Raw genomic sequence first — 23,903 nt, 5'->3', positions numbered from 1 at the left:
GTTTACAGAGTAGATATGGCTGTCGAGGATAGCTTCCCTTTTAATGAAGCAAAATATGACTTTTCGAATAATGTTGTTTCAATATAAGGGTCACTGAGTGATACGAGGGATTTAGCAAGTGCCAAAGCAAATGATGACAGAAAAGAAGTTGTGAAAAATAAAATACAGTAGACATTTTCATCTGGTATGTAAATAAAATGTAACATCATTATGGCAATGTTGTGCAGAATGAACGTTCATCGGGTTACGTTACCCTTGTGATAATTTCACCACCAAGAAGAGGTGTTATGTGAAGTGTCCCCATTTCCCTAGCAACGACATGGCGGTCTGTAAACTTACGTCTGTGTCTATTCATATGTTATGTATACTGATTACAAAACAGACGCTACTACATTGTACATACCAACACGTACTGTAATCACAGAAGTCATTTCTGAACAGACCTGCTTTCAGAATTGTGCCTAGATTGGTCTCCAGGTGCGGAGGTGAGTCAATTTGCCAACGGTCGGGAACGGGAAATCACATTGTCTGTTTTTCTGCCGGCGCAGATTATTGTTGTGTATCTCGTCACAGTTATTGAACTCCCAGTCTCCAGCCCCCTCCCAGTCTCTAGCCCCCTCCCAGCACGAGCGGTGAAAAAAAAGAGCACGAGCGGAAAAATAGAGCATGAGCGGTGAAATGAATAAAAGACACGATTGACAATCTCGAAAAACCTGCCATACTTAAGGTGCTACTTTTATTTCCTACTCCCTTCTAATTGTATTTTAATAACATAGTCTTCTGCATCGCTATGTAACGTTACCATGCCCAGAAGACTTGGCTAGTTTGTCGTACGTGTCCATAGGACGTGATTCAAATGCTAAGTTACATATTGTACTTTCTTCCGGTTCTCAAGTAGCCATGAATAAGTACACCCAGTATAAATGACCCAATCTTAAACAGGAGAGTGTCAGATCCAATGTTGCGTCTAACAGGTGTATTTGGCCTGCAATGTGTAAGAAAAACACTGGAGGTCCCCACTAGACCGTGCGTTGAAAAATTTGAAGCTGCAGTTTGTACAATAATTGGTAGATGTCGTTCTTGATCCATGTGGCATAAGGTCACAGCGCCTGCGCACTGTTCGTGGGCAGCTTTTTTCCTCGCGTGGATGGGCAAATTTAGAATTTAGCCACAAAAATGTTGGTTTTATTTGAAACCCCGGCAGGTTATGCCATATTCAAGGTAAGCACATCCTTTCTAGTAGTATTATGCATAACTTGCGTTGTTTTTTCTCCGCTTGAATCGTCTATTTTTCGTTCAATTGCGACGTTTGTTCATGCTAAACTTTGCGGATTAAAAATCGCATCTTCGCACACGTGCACGTGCGTGTTACTGATTTAGCTTTACCAACACGTTCCTAAGAAATGTACGGTATTATGCACATTATGCATCAACAGCTTAATTAGGTTAAGTCAAATGTTCTGTTCTCAACATACTACAGTCAGTTTTTCGCTATAAATAGCTTTTGATATCTGTAAATATTTATGGAGGGCTTTTAAGGTGGGGAGGGGGGCGACAACTAACAGTCCTGTACATGTACCTTGATTTCAATCATTTTGTTGTCTCAAAGAGAATTGATTCAAAGAGAATGTGTTGCAGATAGACGCATGGTCCTTTTTCAAGTCCAAATTGTGCAGGCAGAAGACAGTGTTTTAGATAAACCTAAATGATACTTGTACTGTAAATCCTCAAATATTTGTTGTGTTTAAGTTCCTAATCAGTTATCACAAACGGTATCAGGACAACTCGGCACCTGGGACGACTCGGCACCTAGCCAAGTGGGAAAACTTGGCACCAAGAATATGACATAAAATTGTGAAGGTTTGTGAGAAATGCAAGATGTTTAACTGCAAAACATTTCTCTCACTGCAATAACTTGTAAGTCATACAGTCGGCACAATTTTACGGACATTTTGAGGCTCTGAACGTCACTTCAAGGTACGTTAACTTTGAACGGCCGAGGCTCTGTCTATATCAGATCGGTCATCTCAACGCGTTTTTGAAACCTACAAACAGTTGTAATTTATGACCAACAAAATACTAGTATATTGAACTGCTTATTACATCTATATTCATTTGTACTAACTTGCAAACACGGTGACATAGAAGAGAAGTAGAGTGACATCGTGAAAGAACGCCGATATAACAACTAAAAAATGGCGTCGCCGGCGCGGCCCGCAACATGTTTTGGGGGTCTTGTATCCTAAAAATTTGTATCCAAAACGTTACCTCGTGGGGTGAGATTGATTTGTACATTCTTACGTCACTTCTTATGCTGCCGGAATGATAGGATTATCATTCTTCGAGTGCGAAATATAAAAGTTATGTGCCGAGTAAGTATGGTGCCGACTAGGGCCGAGTTGTCTCAGGTGCCGAGTCGTCTTGAAACCATCACAAACTCATGCATCTGTGTTACTTCCGTGAACTTGAAACACAAAACTCTAGAAGAAGACTCTAGATTTTTCCTCAGCATGGAAATGGAATGATATTACACTATGTAATTATATTCGAAGACGGTATACTAATGAAAATCTGAATGTACTTTTTCCTCAGTTACTGAATGAGAAGAAACTACAGGAAACAGAAGAATTGTTCAAAGACTTCGAGACACCAGAGAAGGCCAGTAAAATGTAAGAACTTCCTTTTTTTCCATTCCAATTTGCTTAAATATCTGGCATTATAGTTGATCAGCCCTGTTAGTTTTATGACCAACAACAACTAAGGAATGCCAGAATTTGTTTCTATCAAGTTTGTTGATGATGAAACCAGTGTACTGAACAGTACTGAAGATTTCTCTACACTTCGTCACTACCACTGAAACAAACTGTAACACAAACTTCACTATATCTTTTCTAAAATGCTTGTTTCATCCTTCACTTAACAAGATGTGTTCTTGTTCGAATCTTTAGCGTGAAACTCAAGCACTTCCAGAAGTTTGATGACACAACAGAGGCGTTATCAGGTAAGTTGTTATTAGATATGTCCTCATCTACAAGTATCAAGAAAATAATGAATTATGAATTGAGTATTATGATAATATACAATAGTGACAATAAAGTTTAAATGTTTTTACAACACAACTTGGGAAGATTGTGATTGTAAAATGTTGTCATCAGTGATGTAAATGTGCTTGTCCAATCAAAAGGCAGAACCCAGATGATTGACAGCTTGTGTGTCCCCCCATGTTCCCAGCTGCCACTGCTGCAGTGGAAGGCAAGATGAGTAAAACCATGAAGAAGATGCTGAAGAAGATTGTAGCAAAGGAGGCTCACGAGGAGCTGGCTGTGGCAGATGCCAAACTGGGCAATGCTATCAAGGTAGGTTGAGACTGTCACTAGATTGGGGTTATGTAACAAGTACATAATGTACACCATTTTAGCAATTTGCTCATCTTGAATTTTTGGTTGCTCATACATCAATCTTCTTCAGGACTGATGGGGAAGGTGAACATATGAGCAACAGAAAATTTGAGGTGAGCAGATTGCTTTCGTGTTGAATGAAAGTTATGAATTACGTGGATTAATCCTTTTACTAGCCTGATTAAATCTTGGTAATAGCAGCCTGCCCAACATCCAGCCAGCCTCCTAGAAGGGCCCGTTACAGCCCTGGACAACAGTTTGTGTCACACAGGCTAAACATAGGTAAGCTTTCATGCTGAAATCCATGTCTGTTGTTCCAGGACAAGTTAGACCTGCAGTGTGTGCACAACACGGCGATAGCAGAACTCATGAGATGTATCAAGTCTCAGGTCAACAACCTCATCACCGGGCTGCCAAATAAGGAGATGGCGGCCATGGCGCTGGGACTGGCGCACGGACTGTCCAGATACAAGCTCAAGTTCAGCCCTGACAAGGTCGACACCATGATCATACAGGCCATATGTAAGTATACAGTGATTGATATGTGCTCTAAATACAAGTTCTTGGGGAAGGGTAGCGCTCAAAGTGTTTAAGTTCCTTATGAAGGTGAGAGTTACAGAAAAAGTACATGTTGTTGTGATGTGATAGGATTTAGCAATTGACAGACCCATAAAATGTTCAGAAAGCCACCACAAATATTTCAGGAATTGCAGCATCAGTGGCTTGATTTGATTCGATGCTTGATGTTAATGCTGTGAAAAGTTACAGGTATATCAAAATCTAACTCGGAAAAATCTTACTTGGACAGCCGTGCTAGTTTGCAATAGATAATTGGTCCCATTGTATATATATATAAGCTCAGGTAGTCATTAAGTTATCTTTTATCAAGTGTGAATTTTATGTACATTGTATAGATTGTATGTGTTCCTGTGTATCAAGTTTTTGTCCTGTTATGTTTGTTGATAAAGACCACAGGAAGAGTAGCTTCAATGTACTCCATTGTATGCTAATTGTGGATCTTAATAAAGTCAAAGTCAAAGTGGGCTAGGACATGTGTTTGCCTGATTGGCATTTTCACTTGCCTGGGACAATCGCTGGGCTTGTGATCTTGTCCAATCCTGATTTTATGTTTGCCTTTCTTGTTGCAGGTCTCCTGGATGATTTAGACAAAGAGTTGAATAACTACATCATGAGATGTAAGGAGTGGTACGGCTGGCACTTCCCCGAGCTCAGTAAGGTCGTCACCGACAACCTGGCTTACGCCAAAACTGTCAAGGCTATAGGTACGTAGCTCATGTAGGGTTTAAACAAACAAACAAACAAACAAACAAAATGAATTGTAAAAGATTGATGTCTGAGTGAAGACTAGGACACATTAAATAACTTCTATTGATGACATCACCATGCGCAATGATTTTTGAAAAGAATGAATTTTCGTTTTCATACAAGAAAATACCAAAATTGGAAAATATCTTATGCGATAGCCTTGAATATGCTTGTAGTAGTGTAGTGTAAAGTGTCACTTTTGGCATGTAGAAATTAAAAAAAGGCTTGGCTTTGATACCATCCTTTCTCATTACAACAATTATGGTTCTCTTTTGAAAGTTAGGCATTTTGTTGTTATTTTGCCCATTTTATTTTTGCCATGCTCTCTTTGACTGTCAAATAGCATGTCAGTGATTTACTTGCCATGGCCTGTGTACAGCATATGTAAAACTATATGATATATCAACACATGGATAGACGTTAAGTTTTGTTTCACCTGTCCCCACAGGTAACCGACTGAACGCTGCTAAGACGGACCTGTCTCTCATCCTACCTGAATAATGTTTGCACCTGTCCCACAGGTAACCGACTGAACACAGCTAAGACGGACCTGTCTCACATCCTACCTGAATAATGTTTGCACCTGTCCCACAGGTAACCGACTGAACACAGCTAAGACGGACCTGTCTCACATCCTACCTGAATAATGTTTGCACCTGTCCCACAGGTAACCGACTGAACACATCCAAGACGGACCTGTCTCACATCCTACCTGAATAATGTTTGCACCTGTCCCACAGGTAACCGACTGAACACATCCAAGACAGACCTGTCTCACATCCTACCTGAAGAAGTGGAGGAACAGGTGAAGAAGGCAGCTGAGATCTCCATGGGTGTGGAGGTGGCTGAGACTGACATAGATAACATCACCTACCTGTGTGACCAGGTAAGATTTCACTCCATATCTATGCATGTTGCTAGGGGTAGGTACCGGTACAGAAAGTTCAGGACCAGTTCAGATCCAGAGGATCAGGTCCAGACCTGAACCCAGACCTAATTATCTGAGGAAAGTTGTAGATGGTCCATTTTGCTATGAAGGAATCTTGTTATTTTCTTGGACTGGAAAGCCCCCAAACATGTGAATAGCTGTCATCATAATCTGTTCATTGTCTAATCGGTCCAAGATAGGGTCCTCTGAGTTTTTTCAGACCGGTCCAACAAGAAAAAAAAAACAGTTTAGCAAGAAGAACACCTGCAAACTTTCCTCAACTGTAGAGGATTTGAGTTGCTGTTAAATGAAATTATTTTTCAGCAATGCAATGAGTGGACTTCTTGCATTGTTGTCATTAGTCATTACTATGAAAGCTCAAAATGAGCATGTGAAAACAGGGAGAATCAGGAATAAGTTTTTTGCATGTAGATAGTTATTGGACATGGATTTTTAGGGATACAGTCCAACAGTTTGTTGATGATGTAAGCTGTGTACTGATGAATACTGAAGATTTCTCTACACTTCGTCACTACCACTGAAACAAACTGTTGTGTACCCAGCTGTGCTAGGGCTAGGAGTGTGGTCATTTCTTATTACTGTATCTGTACCAATATAGCCGGTATAACTGCCCTTCACCCTAACACACCAGCTTTGCAGGCATGTGACATGGTTGCAGCTTGTCATATTATTCCGAACAACCTGTCACACATAGCCATTGCTAACCTAGCTGTTCTTGAGAGCATGTGCTCATTGTGTTGTTGTTTGTGCCCAGGTGATAGACATTACGGAGTACAGAGCACAGCTGTATGAACATGTGTTGTTGTTTGTGCCCAGGTGATAGACATTACGGAGTACAGAGCACAGCTGTATGAACATGTGTTGTTGTTTGTGCCCAGGTGATAGACATTACCGAGTACAGAGCACAGCTGTATGAACATGTGTTGTTGTTTGTGCCCAGGTGATAGACATTACCGAGTACAGAGCACAGCTGTATGAACATGTGTTGTTGTTTGTGCCCAGGTGATAGACATTACCGAGTACAGAGCACAGCTGTATGAACATGTGTTGTTGTTTGTGCCCAGGTGATAGACATTACCGAGTACAGAGCACAGCTATATGACTACCTGAAGAGCAGGATGATGGCCATCGCACCCAACCTCACCATCATGGTCGGGGAGCTGGTAGGAGCTAGGCTCATCTCACATGCAGGTAATTTAGGCTCCCCTCATCCTACAACATGGTACAGTCCTGTGTGATGAAAATAGAACAGGAATGTACCACTTCATCAGATTGAAGGGGTGGTTTTCTCCTACTCTTATATCAGTTGAGTGATGATAATGAGAATTCAGAGGCTCATGTCACATGCAGGTAAATTGTGCACCCCTGATCCTACAACATGGTACAGTCCTGTGTCATTAAAACATGAAATGATTGTACCACTTCATCAGATTGAAGGGGTGGTTTTCTCCTACTCTTATATCAGTTGAGTGATGATAATGAAAATTCAGAGGCTCATGTCATATGCAGGTAAGCTGTGTTCCCCTTATCCTACAACATGGTACAGTCCTGTGTGATGAAAACATGAAAGGATTGTGACACTTCATCAGATTGAAGGGGTGGTTTTCTCCTACTCTTACAGGGCTTGAAATACACTTTTCAGTCAACTTGCACCTGTGCAAGTTAAGCCAAAGGTAACTTGCACCAAAAGAAACTTACTTGCACAACCCAAAATAGTGAACTGTTAACCCCTTATCTCCTCTTCTGAAAATTTGCAAATGTACGTGAGTAAATGGGGATACATACCGGTAAAGACCACATGTTTGGATATTTGTTTTTCCGTAGCGTATCTTATTTTTGGTTTGAAATTGTACAAACTGTTTCGTAAAAACTGTGAATTTAGCCTCAATTAAAGACAATTCAATGTCTACAACTCGATAAGATCCATAGATTTCTTCTGGACTCTTTGAGTGACATCCATCACAGTAACTATTCTTAAGCATCTCCAGAATGAAGTGGTAGAACAACTCAATACAATACATATAACTGGAAAAACCAGTTGAACATATTAAAGTCACTAATTAGTATGCAAATGTAACTCATATGCAAATCAAGGTAAGACAGCACCATAGGAATCATTAGCATTGTAGAGATGGATTTGTTTAAAAAATAGTTTACCTGGATGTCTAACCAAATTTAGAAATAACAAATTTAGGCTTTTTTTTATTCAGTGTTATTTTCTTTTTACCTTTCAATGACAGACAATATCCTCGGTGTATGTAAGCTTTTTCTAATGTCAGGTATTAGAGGACAAAAGTAACTTGCACTGGTGCAAGTTTGGTCTAAACTTACTTGCACCACACCAATTTTACTTGCACAAACTTGCATATGCATGTGGTATTTCGAGCCCTGTCTTATATCGGTTGAGTGATGATTATGAGAATTCAGAGGCTCATGTCACATGCAGGTAAATTGTGCACCCATGATTCTACAACATGGTACAGTCCTGTGTGATGAAAACATAAAAGGAATGTACCACTTTGTCAGATTGAAGGGGTGGTACTGAATTTTCTCTTACTATAGTATTACTTGTTGTGTGATGAGAATGAGAATTCGGTGAGAATAAGATCTATGTTATTGAATGTTACAAAGAATTTCTTACCTGGTTTCAACATGGACACTTGTACTCATGTTTTTTTTACTTTTTTTCCTTTATTCCAGGTTCTCTTCTGAATTTGGCCAAGCACCCGTCCTCCACAGTACAGATCCTGGGTGCAGAGAAGGCCCTGTTCAGGGCACTCAAGACGAAACACGACACGCCCAAATATGGTCTGATCTACCACGCCTCTCTGGTGGGACAGTCTACACCCAAGAACAAGGGCAAGGTGGGTAGTCCTTTCAGTCTATTTTGTAAGGATCCTTACTGTAAAATCCAGGCTTCATTGTTTTGTTCCACACTTTATTTTGTACCAATAGAAGAATGATAGACAAGAAGACCATGGCTAGCTGTTCTTTGCTCCATTTTCAGCTGTTTCTACGACTCCCCTACCAACTTGGGAGTCGCCTGGAATCCATTCTATTCTAGCTTCAGTTTGCATCTCTGATAGTATCCAAGTGGAATATGACTTCTGTTGCTTTGATTTTTCAATAGTTATAATTGCCTGTGTCAGACGACTGTTAAAGACTAGTAGGCAACCTCACAGAGCAATCCCCAACAGCAGATGACCTTGTTTTACTCCCAACCATTGTTTGGAGAAGGTTAGGAGGCCATTGTAATGTACATGTATGTGTGACAGGGCTAAACATAAGCTTGCATACTAAAGACATGCGTTCCTTCTGCCCCAGGTATCTAGAATGTTGGCAGCTAAGACAGCGCTAGCGGCCAGGTACGATGCTCTAGGAGAGGAGACGTCTAACGAGATGGGTCTGGAGAACCGAGCCAGACTGGAGGCCAGGCTGAAGATGATCGAGGAGGGACACTTCAGGAAGATCTCTGGAGCTGGCAGGGCCAAGGCACAGGCTGACAAGTACGAGAGTAAAAGGTGGGGATACTTTACTTTTTATGACAAAACTAAACTTTATAGAGGAGGGACACTTCAGGAAGATCTCCGGAGCTGGCAGAGCCAAGGCACAGGCTGACAAGTACGAGAGTAAAAGGTGGGGATACTGTAGTCTTTATGACAAAACTAAACTTTATAGAGGAGGGACACTTCAGGAAGATCTCTGGAGCTGGCAGGGCCAAGGCACAGGCTGACAAGTACGAGAGTAAAAGGTGGGGATACTGTACTCTTTATGACAAAACTAAACTTTATAGAGGAGGGACACTTCAGGAAGATCTCTGGGGCTGGGAGGGCCAAGGCTCAGGCTGACAAGTATGAGAGTAAAAGGTGAGGATACTGTACTTTTTATGACAAAACTAAACTTTATAGAGGAGGGACATTTCAGGAAGATCTCTGGGGCTGGCAGAGCCAAGGCACAGGCTGACAAGTACGAGAGTAAAAGGTGGGGATACTGTAGTCTTTATGACAAAACTAAACTTTATAGAGGAGGGACACTTCAGGAAGATCTCTGGAGCTGGCAGGGCCAAGGCACAGGCTGACAAGTACGAGAGTAAAAGGTGGGGATACTGTACTTTTTATGACAAAACTAAACTTTATAGAGGAGGGACATTTCAGGAAGATCTCCGGAGCCGGCAGGGCCAAGGCACAGGCTGACAAGTACGAGAGTAAAAGGTGGGGAGACTGTAGTCTTTGTGACAAAACTAAACTTTATAGAGGAGGGACACTTCAGGAAGATCTCCGGAGCTGTCAGGGCCAAGGCACAGGCTGACAAGTACGAGAGTAAAAGGTGGGAATACTGTAATTTTTATGACAAAACTAAACTCTATAGAGGAGGGGCACTTCAGGAAGATCTCCGGAGCTGGCAGGGCCAAGGCACAGGCTGACAAGTATGAGAGTAAAAGGTGGGGAGACTGTACTTTTTATAACAAAACTAAACTTTATAGAGGAGGGACACTTCAGGAAGATCTCTGGAGCTGGCAGGGCCAAGGCTCAGGCTGACAAGTACGAGAGTAAAAGGTGGGGATACTGTACTCTAAACTAAACTTTATAGAGGAGGGACACTTCAGGAAGATCTCTGGAGCTGGCAGGGCCAAGGCTCAGGCTGACAAGTACGAGAGTAAAAGGTGGGGAGACTGCAGTCTTTATGACAATAATATGACTCTAATAGGTTGATCCCAATTGGTTTCTAACAATTAGCAGTTCAACCAATCATAGCATCATGGCAGTTAGCAGCTAGACCATGTAGCTGCATGATCGTCAAATATTTTTCATATTTTAATTTTGCATTTCCACAGTTTGACTGAGATGGGCAGGCTATTCGATTAGTCTATTTATACTGCAAATCTTATGAACCTGACAGTACCTTCATACAAACATACAATTGTTACTTGATTCATATGGTGTACCAGTACATGACAGCACAGCATCCTCCCCTATATTGATCTTCAAATTTGGTGGTCAAAATGATGAATGTAAAGATGTTGTAAAACAAGAATGTTGTGTTCTGTTGTAGCGTGGTCAAAGTGGCGGACCCATCAGCAGACTCCACCCTCCCTGCTGTGCCAAAGAAGAGGAAGATTGAGGAGGTTGGAGAAGGGGAGACGCCCGAGAAACCCAAGAAGAAGAAGAAAACCAAGGTCAAGGAAGAGCCAGCGGAAGGTACGTCAGTTCTGCAAGTCATCATCCATTCTCCAGGAATAAGAACATGTAAAAGGTGGAAAGGTGGTCCTGTTGTTAGAGTTGTGGACTGAGAATCTAAAGGTACTGGGTTCAAATTCCTTGCAGGCTCCAATGTTATGCACTTTGGAAAGGCACATAACACCCACTTCCTCACTCAGGTGAGTACATAGATCTCGGATGGGACAAAAAAATCTGGAGGCTCCATTTTTTAGGACAGGCATGCTTAGAGCATGTTGAAGAACCCACTACACTTAACAAAAAGATTAGGAAGGGTCCATCCTGGTGTGAGTGGATCAAACCTACCAGTTTGGTGTTATACAACTTGTATCTTGTGTGCTTAACTGGTGTGTTAGACTGAAAGGCAGTTTAGATGTTATGTAGAAAAACAAACTATTGTATGTCTGCTTACACATATGAATAAGGACTTTTTGAAGCATTTTTAACATGTAAAAACTTTCTCTTCCAGCTGAGGAAACCGAGGAAGGTGAATCAGCAAAGAAAAAGAAGAAGAAAGACAAAAAGAAGAAGGAATCATTAGGAGGGGCCAGCACTGCTACTGAACCAGAAACACCCGAAGTACACTCATGTTTTTATTGTAGATATCCATACATTGGTATAAGTCTCATTGTTATACTTAGGCCTAGGAAAAAAAGGGATTTTTTTTGGCAATTTTTTTAGGCTGGCCAAAACTAGTGTGACATATTACAATACAGTTGAAGAAAGTAAACTGAAATGCATGAGGACACTTGACTTAGTGTCTCTCACTGTCAAACTTGAATGTTGTACATAGTAGATACATTTATCCTATATTAGATGGGACAAGCAGTGTTTTTACTTCAATAGGATGCAGGCTGAGTAAAAATTCTAACTGGAATCTATGTGACTCCACTGCCAACCCAAAAAGGCTTTTCTAGTGTAGGTAGGGAAACAGGAAACACAACATTTTTTTCCTAAGCCTGATGTCATACATAGGGCAGAAATCTAATAAAGTATAGGCTAGTGATTCCTGGCTAGATGCTGTTCCTTTGGAAAAGCACTGTGCATGACTTTCTTCACTCCATCCAGGTGTAAACATGGGTACAGTACCTGACTTTGTTTGGGGAGGTAAACAGTGGTGGGAGGAGAGGGATGGGCTCTGCCTTCCAATAACAGGTCCTATATACAGTGTGTGAACAACCCACTGCTAAAAAAATAATATTAGGCTACTGATACCTTTACAAATCTCATGCTTATTTGTTCTTGTCCACAGCCAAGCTCTGAAAAGAAGAAGAAGAAAAAGAAGAAGGAAAAGAAAGTGAAAGAAGAGGAAGATTCGGACTAAACCATCCACAGTAACATGCAGGGGTCATTTCTGGAGCAAAGTCTTACTCTGTGGTGCCTGTTCATGTTACAACATGTCATACGTTACATGGTGAACAGTAAAAAAAACTGATCCCAAATGGATGCAACAGTCTTTGTTATCACAGTCTATACAGCAAAGGTGTAGTGTACTGTACTGTAGAAAAAACATCTATCTATGATATCATTTGTGGCATAAAGGAAAGCAATAAGTGAGAGAAAAATTTTCACAAGTGAACCAACATTCCTTCATTCAGCAGACTATACTAGTACCACATTTGTTCTTATTGAAAGAAAAGAGGGAAAGGAAAACTTTTTATTTCAGAAAAAGGAAGTTGTTATATTTTGATTTACTTGATTTGACCTGTTAAGTGGTAACTGCTAGATTTTATAACTACCCTGAAAATCAAGTGTAGGGCAAAAAGGAGGCTCTTTTGACATTTATTTGTACGATTTATTCCGTTTCATATCAAAACCATGCAGAAGTACACAGGAGTTGAGGTCAAATGACTTTACATCTAATCATTGCATAAATGATACTGTTTATGTAAAATCCTTAGTTTTGTACAAATTTTACACTTTTATCGATATCTTAGATATGTGAGAAGTAGGTATAGGAGAACCCAGCATGGTTAACATGGACTATTGTGTTCTGATTATATATGAAAAGAAAGATAACACATGAACTGACAGCCTTGTTGTCACTGATTATTTCACATAGTTTTATGCAGCAGTGGTTCGATCTAGACAACCAATTTTCTTAATTGTTAACTTGTTTTTTTCTCATTCAAACAATATATTAAATTATGTAGTCGTATAGTCGTGCAGTCAAAATCCTATTGGGAGTGTTGTCTGGAGAAGCAAGTTCAACCTCCTTGGGAGAGGGGAATATTTTGTTTAGTGGTAAGCTAGGTGTACTTGCAAGTTGCATTGACACATCTATTCACAAAGGCTTTACACTGATATAAAAGTATCTTTGCTTTCACATATCATGTATTACAATCATCAAGTCCTAGTAAGTACCGGTAGTTAAAGTACCGACTCTCAAGTATTGAAAATTACCACAGTTTAACTGTGAATAATGAAATGAAATAATGCATATCAGGTTTAAAATAGACATAGACTCATTTGATAGTCTAACTCTAGATCCATGGGATAAAAGTTTGCAGCTAACGCAATTAATCCAGAATGGCTCAAAACTAAGTTCTCGATCCAACAACCTTTATATATTAGTTGTAGTTGGAAATTTTGCAGCCCTATGGATTTTTGAACTTCTTGAAGGGGTGTCGAAGCAGGACCAGTCCCAGGTAGTACAGCCTTCTCTGAATCATGGCTCGCTTCTCCCATTTATTCGTATTCACGTCATAAACCTCCACTGACGTTTTACCAAACCCGTCACAGGTCCCGCCAACCACGTAGATCAGATCTCCCAACACGGCAACACCCGAGAAACCTCTGGGTGTCGGCATTGAGGGTAGAGTGGTCCAAGTATCGTCCTTGATGTCGTAACACTCAGAGCTCTCAGCAAACCCCCATGCCACTTCAGGGTGGTAGGTCGTGCCTCCAAAACTGTACAGTTTGCATCCGTGGCTCACCACACTGTGGCCGAAGCGCGGCGTCCCCATTGGTTTCAGCGTGGCGAGTTCTTTTGTGGTGGGATCGAAGTGTAGAAGGTCATCGCACGCCGTGCTGCCTTCGTTCTCTACGAAGATCCCGCCCGCGATGTAGAGCTTCCCTCCGTGCGACTCTGCTGCGTGCAGGAATTGTTTGTGAGGAAGCTCGAACGCGTCCACCCAGCGGTTGGTCCTGATGAGGTAACACTCCACGATGTTGACATCAGAAGATCCTGACGCGTATAGCTTGTCCCCAACAGATGTTAGTTTCATACCTGTGTGAAGTGTACAAAAGAAAGTACACAGGTTTACTTTTAAGCTCTCCACTAGCCTGGTATCCAGCCATATTATAGCTCGAGTCTGTTCTGCGGAGAGGACAGAAGAGACTCGGGAGCTGTAATATGGCTGGATACCAGGCTAGCTCTCCACATGATACATAAACAGAGATGTAGAGAGTATCCAGATGGGGATAGCATGCAGAAAACGTTGTGCAGTGTATTGCACTTCCTCAACAAATTGCTAGGTTGTGTACAGATGAATCATCTAGCACCATAAAATAAATCTTACCTGAGTGTTTGTAGTTTAACTTCCTAAGCTTGAGCCATTCCTCCTGACGTGGGTCGTACCGCATAAACCAGTTCACATCATCATGTATCTCCGACTGGCTCGCGAGGAAGCGCTTGGGGAAACCCACCACGTACAGAAAGTCTCCCACCTAGAAAAATAACAAAATTGAAGTGACAAATCCAAGTACAGTAGAAATAATTGCACAACGGATTATCGTACACTTCTGTTATGGCACACAATCCCCAAATCCCAAACTGGCGCAGTTCAGCTGTATCCTCACCTCACCTATCCCATGACCTTCTATACAGCTGTATAAGTTTGTGTTATTGCACTTCCCTGATAACTGCACGAAATACGCTGGCAAATTGGGTGTGCAATCAAACTTCTTCTCCTGTACGAAGAAATACAACTGGTTTGGCCTTCACAAGGTTTACTGCTAGAATTACTGCCTTGCTTCTTTTATTCCGTAGTTAAGTGTTGCCCTGTTCAGTGTCAAAACATCACAAATGTGACCTTGTTAGAGCATTACCATGTGCCTAATTTTAACCTTATTTAGACTTGTATGTTTTCTTGGAAGTGGTTCTGGTTTTATCACCACACTTGGATTTGCCTCTGTTGTTGAGTCATTGTTGGATCAAAGCCAGAATTTAAAATATAGCTTTGCTGCTTACTGTGAGTAAGGGGTATTGAAATTCATTAAGGTCCTTAAAGATCTTTTTATGTAGATGTTCTATTAGCCTGGATGCCAGACTTTCTTCTAGCCCATACACAGGCCAGCTCTCTGCTCCAGGGCTAATATGCTCCCAAGGAAATTTTTAGACTCAGGAGAAATGTTTCTTACAAATACTACATAAGCACTATATATACATGCATATTTTTCTCTATATAAGTAAGAATGAGTAAATGAAATGAGCATGTTCTAAAAATATATTTTGCAAACCCACCACAGCACAGGCAACAGCTGCCTTCCCAAAGTTCTTGGGAGTAGTACCGACCGGCTCCCAGCGATGCCTGCGTTTCCACGGCGCTCGGCACATACGGATAGCCAGGGAGGAGTCCTGGTTCGAGTCTATCATACCAGAAACTAACGTCATGTACGGGGACACCCTTGCTGTGCTGTTAACCTTGTCAGAAACACTTTGCTCGAACTTTCTTGAATGCCAGGCCCTCGCATCGGCCACCAGTTTCGAGAACTCACGATTTTCGAACTCCTTGCTCACGGGTACAACCTCTTCTTCTATGTCGACCACACTGATTAAGCCAAACCGGATCTTCTTCATAATCTTTCCCACATACTTTGCCCTCTGTTCAAAATCGTGGCGAAACCAGCGAACTATAGCCTCAAATATGTCCAACTCGGCGCAGACAAAAGTATAATCACTGTCAAGAAGCGTGAGGATTTGTTTTGGGGACAGGTAGAGAAAGCTCAGGGACTCAGTGGCTATGATAAAGTTTTTAGCCAGAAATTCGGTGACGATCATCTCCAGACTAGTCAGCCCGTGATTTCCAGCAGTCACGAGCGTTTCTGCACAATTCAAGGCGTCCATGCTCCGTTCCAAGTAGTCGGAACATTTCTCCAGCGCTTTGGGAATCTGTAGGTACGTGGAGGCGGACAGGACATTCTGTAGGGTCTCCTCCGTTAGCGTCAGGTCGGACGTGTACATGAAGTCGAACAGCGTTTCAAACGTGTTCGAATCCAACCCTTGGAGTTCCACAACTGTTTCTGCCGACTCTTTCAAAGGATGAGTGAACATGGAGTAGAAGTAGTCGCTGTTTGCCATAATGACACATTTGTGGGCCCTAAAGTCGGTGCCCTGGACGCGTAGCGTGAGGTCGCACTGTGCGTCGTCCCGACGGAACCGCTTCAGGGAAGGGACTGCCTTTCCCATGTCTTCGGGGTCTGAGTCGCACTCCTTCCGCTTCAAGCACTGTGACAAGCCGGTGGTTTCGTGTTGCACGGACACCCGGCCGGCTGGCTTCTCTATTTGTGTTGACATGAGTCTGAGTCAATCGGTGGTGATTTGGTGGTGCGCACCACGGATCCTGCCAAGGTCGGGATATAGAGTTAACATCATTTTCCGGTCAACTGACTTGTACGAGTGGTTCTAGCATTACGTATTGTTGGACACCTGCCATATCATGCTACGTATCAAATTGGTTATTGAATAGCTATCAGTGTAGGGCGACCTTTGCTGGTTGTTGGGACTATCTACGGCACAAAAGTTTAGGTTTTCGCTTTCATAATATCGCTAACTTTGATGGCAATCTAAAGGTTTTGATAGATTGTTGAAACCATTTCTGAACAGCTTTAGCGTATCGTTTTCGTGTTCAAACAAAGCAAAAAAACACCACGACGTTGACCGTAACTGTTAAGGATGTTGTAAATGTTAGCTACGCCACTATCTACGTTTCCACGCCAAACCAATCATCTGACACGTCTAAATATAACATTGTTTTGGTTTGTGTTTTCTCCGAAGGTCTGAATTAGGGGCACATCAAAAGTATTTCTGAGGATCACGTTCCAATAACCTTATATTGGTAGCAATTATTGGATCGCCAAGCCAAGGAGATTAGATAACTCTGATCAAACAATGCATGGTTAACGTTACCAAAATGATATTTTGGAGGAGGGGCAAAAGAAGTTTCGCGATCTCGACAGTTTTGCTAGAATTCCTGATTGTTGTGCAACTTCACAGCAAAGGATATCCTCCCAAACCACTGCAAGAACATTGTCGCGATGTTGTTATGATGTTCAACTTCAGTGTTACGTCACCCTTACCACGGAATCGACGATTTCGTCATCAACCGGAAAACGTCGTCTGCACAATTGGACGCCATCTTGAATTGGGGCATGTCGGGAAATGTTGCAACAGCGTCCTCTGTCAGGTCGGTAAAGAAGCTCGTCTTCCAATAGCGCAAAGCGTTATACTTTATCAATAGCTGGTCGTTAATGACACCCAAATATCACATATTTTGGCTTAGCAATTTTGGGAAACAGTAGAGTTTACTTAACCACGCCCCAAGTGAGCTACAGTCAAACCTGTCTATAGCGGCCACTCAAGGGACTGGAGAAATGTGGCTATTATAGTCATATACTGTATATATAAAAAAGGTGGCCACTCGGAGAAAATGCCGATCAATTGATCACGAGCAATAAGTTACAGATGATTTCAGTACTCAATAATCTTTCTCACCAAGTACTACATTGCCTCGATCGTCTAAAAATTCAACTGACCCTGCCAAAGTCAAATCTACCGAAAATGATTGATATTTCCATTCCGGTCCTGCTTGTAAACCGGGTAAAGTGGTTATTCAAAACATGGTGGGAATGGACCAGCCTTCCAATCCTGCATGTTTCTATTCTCATATCATAACTTGACAGAACAGTTCTCCAAATTTACCACGCCCGAAGCGTTTCTAAATGAGCTGCCGCCGGTTCGATCTGAAACCAGTTCTGCAACTTTGCCACCCACCTGCAATATCACAGAGAAATAGCAACAGCAGGATCACGCCATTCCGATACAAGCATGGCGTACAAATTAGCGCACATCCTGACCATAGTTTCCAGTCTAATCTTCCATCTGAGCATCTTCAGGTGGATAGCCGCACCTGTGATGAAGAGGATATCTTCTACTTTTGGGAAATTGACCCAGAAGAAACAGGTGGTCATAACAAACAGGTACTGTAGTTTTTATCTCACTGATCAACATTTCAAGGTCTGTTAGCCAAGTAATTGTCTTTCTTTCAAATTCTTTACACATGAAATCGTTCTGCCTTTGCAGTGTGATGTCCTTGGTCCACAGTGTGGTTGTTGGAGGCATGGGTGCGTATGTCTTTATGTACCCGGGGGAAGTACTGCCGACTAAACTTTGGTACGCCAAATGATAGTAACTCAATATACTGGATATGATTTTTGAAGCGGTCAGACGTTTCAGACAGCACGTACCGCTGTCAGTGACTTAATGAACGATGGCTTTTTTTTTTCAAACCAAAACTCTGAATTGATATGTTAATAAATCTGAAGACGATTCTAAGAAGGTTCACTAGAAAACCATGTCAAGACAATCTTGTATGCTTATAAGTCAAGACAAGAGGTTTATGTTGTTTGTTTATGAAACTTGACAGGATAAAAATAACCTAAAGTGTCCTAGTCCCTTTAGAGAGCCAGTCACCAATGATAACTTAATGTATATTACAAGTACTGGCTGTTGACTCGTATGTAAAGTTGGTCATGTACTTTCTATCATGACTTGTGCCCATAGGTATGATTCACCTGCTGTGAGGTATACAGGGTGCATATTCCTTGGATACACGGTGGCCGGTATGTCTTTGGTTTGCTTCAACACGTATGATCAATTTATGATTAAAACCATTGTGATGAAATTACCGTAAAATGTACCTTCTTATCAGCCTTTTGATAAAATCTAGCTATAGCTAGTATTAAGTAAAACGCCACCCCATTTTGCCCCCAGATCTCTTGGTAATGGCAACACATCCTGCTCAGTACGATTTTATGATGTTGGTTCATCATTTGATGAGCGTATTTGGAATAGTGGCTGGTACAGTAAGTTGTCATTTCTCCCCATTTCTACATATCTTTAGTATTTGATTTCTATTCTTTTTTTTTAAGATTCAAGTCGTATTTCTCAGTCCTCTTAACTTTGAGATATATATGTATAGATTTGCAAATATGTGTCAGATCCTGTCGTCTTCAATGTTTTCTTTCTGCAATTTCACACTTTTCAGGTGGTTCCCGTACTGCCATACTGCAGCAACCTCGTTTTCCTGCAGGAACTCTCCACTCCTTTCGTGAACTTGAGGTCAGTACAAAACTGGACATGAAGATCCCATACCTCAGTGAAATGTTTAGACTTTTGTGTCAATTTCTTCTTTTATTTACTGTTGTGAATTTTCGACATCTTCTGGCTGTTGGACTCTGAACCCCGGGCGAAGGATGCTGCGCCAACTTTCAGGACCAGCCTTCCCATCCTCCATGTCTCCAGTTACACCATTTTCAGCCCCACATCCTGCCATTTTACATTACTATCAAATAATAAATATACAGCAGGACAGACACACAGACCGAAAAAAATATCTCCATGTTCACGGAGAAAATAAAGAAGTATCAGGGACATCATACCTTACCTATCCCCATTCTCTGTCTCCCTCGTCATATGTATACTGGTGTGGAATTAGATAGAAGCTTATTAAGCATTACTTCGTCTTCTTCTCTTGCCCACAGGATCATCTTGTACGAATTGGGACAGAAGACGTCACTTCTCTACAAGCTGAACGGAGTGCTGATGTTGGTGGTGTTTTTCACCTGCCGTCTCGCTACCATGCCTCTGTGGTTCCGTCTGTCTCCACTGATGGAGACAGGAAAGCTGTACACAGTCGGCACCGGGATGCTCGTAGGCATCTTCGTTTTCATACCCGTGAGCTGTGTGTTCGATCTATACTGGTTCAGCAAGATGTGTAAAGGGGCCTACCGTACTTTGAGCCGTTAAACTGGCATTTTCTATGTCAGTTTTTTCTTGTTCATAGACTAAGAATAGTCAGTGTTTCCCGTGTTACATTCACTTGTTTGCAGTAAAAAGAACGCTATGACAATAATGCTGCATCGTTTTATAATCTATGATGCTAATGAAATTAAATAAAGGTTAAAAAGATATTTGTTCACCTCCATAGGCATTTATCTTTTGCAATTGTTTCATCAGGCCTCCCTTTTCAATTCATATAAAAGCTATGAGGATCATGCAATGGACGATAGAGTCAGAAGTTACTGACGGAATTAAACAAAGTTCAAGAAAAATCTGTCTCTCTCTATCTGTCTATCTATATAGATCACACATAATACACCTTTTTGCATCATGCTATTGGTAGCAATGATTGGATACCAAAGTAATATTTTGGAGGAGGAGCGAGTGAGCGATCTCGTCGGTGTTGTTATAATGTTCCACTTCGACGATTTCGTCATCAACCGGAAAATGTCGTCTGCACAACTGGACGCCATTTTGGATTGAGCATGTCGGGAAATGTTGCCCTCTATCAGGTTGTTAAAGAAGTTCACCCTCCTATGAGGCAAAGCGTAATCGATAGCTGATTGCCAGAAACACCCAAGTATCGTATGTTTTTACTAAGCCAAGTTGTTCCTCGAAGACAAAACTGTTCTCCAAATTTACCACGCCCGAAGTGAGGCAAGGTGTTTCTAAATGAGGTGTCGGTCCGACATTTTGAGCTGAAACCAGTTCTGCAACTTTGCTACAGACAAAATCACAAACAGCTGAGGAACAAGCCATCGCGTAAAATCCCGATACACGCATGGCGTACAGGCTAGCGCACATCCTGACCATAGTTTCCAGTCTAATCTTTCATCTGAGTATCTTCAGGTGGCTGGCCGCACCTGTGATGAAGAAAATATCTCCTGCTTTTGGGAAATTGTCCCCGAAGAAACAGGTGGTCATAACAAACAGGTACTGTACATGTGTTAATCTCAATGATCAACATTTAACGCTCTCTTAGCCTAATCTCCAAGCAGAGTCCCGGTGGCATACGATAGTATCAACTTGAGCTGGTCAAGGTAGGCGGCTGACTTCCTCTGGCCGGCTCCTTGGCCAGCTTTGATACTATCTTATCCCACCGGGATTCTGCTTGAAGATTATCTTAGCCAAGCTACTGTCCTTATTTCGAATTCTTTTAACATGGAAGCGTTTCTGCTACGTCGTCATGCTTTGCCAATAGCTGATCGCTCAATCATGCACCCGAATATCACCAGTTTGGGCGAAGTTGTTCTTTTCCAAATTTCCAAATGTACTCGAGGAATTAGCTGATAATACCCTGGCTACTGTGATACGCAGCAGGTTTTTATAAGCATGGTGGGACGTTTTGTATTGAATTTCACATGCTATCAGTAACAGCAACAAGAAGCCATCATATCAAATCCCGATACAACGATGGCGTACAGTTTTCGAAATTTTCCACGATCCTTAATACTGGCCGTTAAGGGACCAATACAAGGTACAAGTGTGATAACGTGTTCCTAAATGAGACATCGTTCAAACAGCATTTTGATCCAGACCCAGTTCTGCAACTTGGAAAGAAGCCATCAGATAAAATCCCGATACAAGCATGGCGTACAGGCTAGCGCACATCCTGACCATAGTTTCCAATCTGATCTTCCATTTTTTTCTAGCGTCTAGACATTCTTATAACGTTATGTTAAGTTGGCTAAAAGTTTTGATAGTGGACATAGGGAGAGAGAGCAAATAGGGGTACAGCTAACACCCTGGTGACTGTGAAAATACACAGGACTCGAGGTTTTATCAGCTTTGTGGGATGTACTTAGTATTAAATTTCACATGCTATCGGTAACAACAGCAAGACGCCATCGCATGAAATCCCGATACAAGCATGGCGTACAGGCCAGTACACATCCTGACCATAGTTTCCAGTCTAATCTTCCATCTGAGCATCTTCAGGTGGCTAGCCGCACCTGTGATGAAGAAGATATCTTCTACTTTTGGGAAATTGTCCCCGAAGAAACAAGTGGTCATAACAAACAGGTACTGTGGTTTTGATCTCGCTGATCGGCATTTCATGCTCCGTTCGTCCTTCTTTCGAACTATGTACACATGAAACCGTTCTCCCTTTGCAGTGTGATGGCCTTGGTCCACAGTGTGGTTGTTGGAGGCATGTCTGCGTATGTCTTCATGTACCCAGGGGACGTACTGCCGACTACATTTTGGTATGCTTTTTTCTACATTGAACTACCTCTGACCTCCCTCCCCAAGATGCAAACACAGTAAAATCCACGCTGTTTAGGGGATCTGTCTGCTTTGGCGCGGCACCAGTCGCCTTCGTAAAACTCAAATACACAATATGTTCATACAAAAGTGAGTTTAGATCTAATGACTAAACACTGGAAAGTATTTTTTTTCTTCCTTACATCTGCATGCTGTCAGAAAATTGTTTCTATTGAACCTGGCACGGCAATGTCTCTAGTCTGTTACTGTAAACCAGTTGACCTGTTATGCACATGTAAGGGGGCCGATGGTGTGGCCCCAGGTTCTTTGAATGCTGCACGAGGAACGTTTAAACTACAGGACTAAGAAACACACACAAGACACAGGGCATGCCATTGACACGCACGGGAGCTGTCAGTCAGGACCCTCTCTCTGTCACTCAAGTCTCTGTCCAACTGTCCTCACTCCCGGCTTTCTTTATTCCAAAAACCCAGACACAGATCCAGACACTGTCTACAGCTATGCATGACACTAATTATAACATGTACCTGCTATTGGCTTTGTTGTTCTTTTCATCTTCAGTTCATCAAAGAACAATACAAAGGATAACACCTTGTCAGCAGTTATCACACAACGATAACAGACTAATTACAGTTACCAGGTGGGCTGTCTGTAGCTTCTCAGAGCATGTACATGACAAAATGATAACCATAACATCTTGCTTTAAATGATACAACAATTTCTTCAAAACAGTGCATTTTTACCCCTCCTACACCCACCGCCAAGTTTTCCACGAGCCGTCCCGGCGAGTACTACAGTAACAGTTCTATCATGTTACACAGTAAAATACAACAAACAACAACAAAAAACACAAATAGACAATACATGTTGGTGGAATTGATTAATCAGATACAGTTCAGTACGACAGAGCAGATCAGTCCAAGGATATTTTAAACTGTCTATATATTTCTCAATGTCCTCCACTTCTCCGTTGCTCATCCCTAGTTCACGTCTTCTTCCGCCTGCGGCCTCCTATCCCCGAGTACCGCTCCCCTTTCCCGTGTCGTGTTGTCCTCCCTCCGTCCCTTTGTCGCACGGCCACAGACGTCCTCTCCGCAGCCGCTCCTCAGACGCTGTCGCACTCGCCGGTCTTCAGTGGAAGGTACCCCGGCGATGATGCTGATGCTGCAGGAGTTCCCGTAAGGGGGTTGACCGGATCGCGACCGTCTGGTGGGCATGGTTAACGCGTGGCATGACCACGAACTCGCCAACACTCTTGTGCCCGGTGTGACCCATGCAGGGGTAAGCCATGGAGAAAGAACAGAACACACACGCACACACACCCTGACCGTCCTATAAGACCTCTAAAAAATACATTGGCTGACCTAACACAATGGCCCTGAACTGTATCGGAGTGTCACAACTCCTACTGCAAAATTAATCTAAATTGTGTAGAAAAACATTTGACTGAAATAAACACAAGCCTGCACTCCTAACTTTTGTCTTAATGAATCAATGCTATCCTATTTTCTCGAACCATAGCAAATTAAGTCTCACAAGATCTAAGGACCCTAAGTCGTAGGCGGAACTTGGGTTTCCTTATACCCTGAACCAGGCACGCTCAATACCTTCCCTACCCCAGGAGTCTGTCAGCACCCAGCGCTCAACCGCAGCAGTCGGTAGAGCTCCTAGCGACCTATCCTACCAGATTCTCTAAACATTCAAGCATCAATCAAAATTCTACTCAGTTA

The 23,903-nt window shown here is 42.1% G+C and overlaps 4 protein-coding genes and 1 non-coding gene across 12 annotated transcripts in view; 4 read left to right on the top strand and 1 right to left on the bottom strand.

Annotated features, from left to right (window-relative positions):
• Positions 1-1,037: 1,037 nt before the first annotated feature.
• LOC118405371 (nucleolar protein 58-like) lies at positions 1,038-12,916 on the top strand. 2 transcript variants are annotated; one of them, XM_035804842.1, is made up of 14 exons: positions 1,038-1,221; positions 2,593-2,669; positions 2,949-3,001; positions 3,232-3,356; positions 3,719-3,920; positions 4,547-4,681; positions 5,465-5,610; positions 6,428-6,460; positions 6,771-6,864; positions 8,374-8,537; positions 8,998-9,194; positions 10,726-10,871; positions 11,359-11,468; positions 12,142-12,916. In XM_035804842.1, exons 1-14 carry the CDS (start codon positions 1,177-1,179, stop codon positions 12,211-12,213), a joined length of 1,599 nt encoding a protein of 532 aa, XP_035660735.1. In that variant the 5' UTR covers positions 1,038-1,176; the 3' UTR covers positions 12,214-12,916. The 2 variants fall into 2 exon arrangements, with proteins under 2 accessions (XP_035660735.1, XP_035660734.1); XM_035804841.1 differs by lacking the exon at positions 6,428-6,460 and having other exon boundaries at positions 6,738-6,864.
• On the top strand, positions 6,120-6,206 carry LOC118406274. The gene has a single exon (XR_004830016.1). It is a non-coding gene; the product is annotated as a small nucleolar RNA SNORD70 (small nucleolar RNA).
• Positions 12,663-17,272, bottom strand: LOC118405369 (kelch-like protein 13). 2 transcript variants are annotated; one of them, XM_035804838.1, is made up of 4 exons: positions 17,190-17,272; positions 15,355-16,453; positions 14,411-14,558; positions 12,663-14,118 (listed from the first exon to the last, which is right to left on the bottom strand). In XM_035804838.1, exons 2-4 carry the CDS (start codon positions 16,405-16,407, stop codon positions 13,487-13,489), a joined length of 1,833 nt encoding a protein of 610 aa, XP_035660731.1. In that variant the 5' UTR covers positions 16,408-16,453; positions 17,190-17,272; the 3' UTR covers positions 12,663-13,486. The 2 variants fall into 2 exon arrangements, with proteins under 2 accessions (XP_035660731.1, XP_035660730.1); XM_035804837.1 differs by lacking the exon at positions 17,190-17,272 and adding an exon at positions 17,020-17,138.
• LOC118405372 (TLC domain-containing protein 4-B-like) overlaps positions 17,167-23,903 on the top strand; it is a 10,046-nt gene continuing 3,309 nt past the window's right edge. The window contains exons 1-6 of one of the 5 annotated variants that reach the window (XM_035804845.1): positions 17,167-17,296; positions 18,006-18,089; positions 18,193-18,282; positions 18,673-18,731; positions 18,883-18,974; positions 19,157-19,230. In XM_035804845.1, the coding sequence (XP_035660738.1) occupies positions 17,262-17,296; positions 18,006-18,089; positions 18,193-18,282; positions 18,673-18,731; positions 18,883-18,974; positions 19,157-19,230 (434 nt within the window). In that variant the 5' untranslated portion in view covers positions 17,167-17,261. Of the gene's footprint in view, positions 17,297-17,799; positions 18,090-18,192; positions 18,283-18,672; positions 18,732-18,882; positions 18,975-19,156; positions 19,231-23,903 lie in introns of those variants that run through there. The other 4 variants (XM_035804847.1, XM_035804843.1, XM_035804846.1 and 1 more) reach the window with 4 other exon arrangements.
• The window catches only part of LOC118405373 (TLC domain-containing protein 4-B-like), a 5,736-nt gene continuing 2,237 nt past the window's right edge, over positions 20,405-23,903 (top strand). Inside the window, exons 1-2 of one of the 2 annotated variants that reach the window (XM_035804849.1) lie at positions 20,405-20,883; positions 22,065-22,154. In XM_035804849.1, coding sequence (XP_035660742.1) covers positions 20,732-20,883; positions 22,065-22,154 — 242 coding nt within the window. In that variant the 5' untranslated portion in view covers positions 20,405-20,731. Of the gene's footprint in view, positions 20,884-20,914; positions 21,973-22,064; positions 22,155-23,903 lie in introns of those variants that run through there. The other variant, XM_035804848.1, reaches the window with a different exon arrangement.

This window comes from Branchiostoma floridae, chromosome 18 (genome assembly GCF_000003815.2).
Source record: "Branchiostoma floridae strain S238N-H82 chromosome 18, Bfl_VNyyK, whole genome shotgun sequence".
NCBI lineage: Eukaryota > Metazoa > Chordata > Leptocardii > Amphioxiformes > Branchiostomatidae > Branchiostoma > Branchiostoma floridae.
This window is presented reverse-complemented; position numbering and strand designations above follow the sequence as displayed.

Excerpts from the sequence above, each read along its gene's own strand:
- LOC118405371 (XM_035804841.1), top strand. The coding sequence starts at position 1,177 with ATGTTGGTTTTATTTGAAACCCCGGCAGGTTATGCCATATTCAAG. Across the intron at positions 6,865-8,373 it reads TAGGCTCATCTCACATGCAG|GTTCTCTTCTGAATTTGGCC; the intron begins GTAATTTAGGCT and ends CCTTTATTCCAG. Across the intron at positions 10,872-11,358 it reads CAAGGAAGAGCCAGCGGAAG|CTGAGGAAACCGAGGAAGGT; the intron begins GTACGTCAGTTC and ends TTTCTCTTCCAG.
- LOC118405369 (XM_035804838.1), bottom strand. The coding sequence starts at position 16,407 with ATGTCAACACAAATAGAGAAGCCAGCCGGCCGGGTGTCCGTGCAACAC. Across the intron at positions 14,559-15,354 it reads CAGCTGTTGCCTGTGCTGTG|GTGGGAGACTTTCTGTACGT; the intron begins GTGGGTTTGCAA and ends TTATTTTTCTAG. Across the intron at positions 14,119-14,410 it reads GTTAAACTACAAACACTCAG|GTATGAAACTAACATCTGTT; the intron begins GTAAGATTTATT and ends CACTTCACACAG.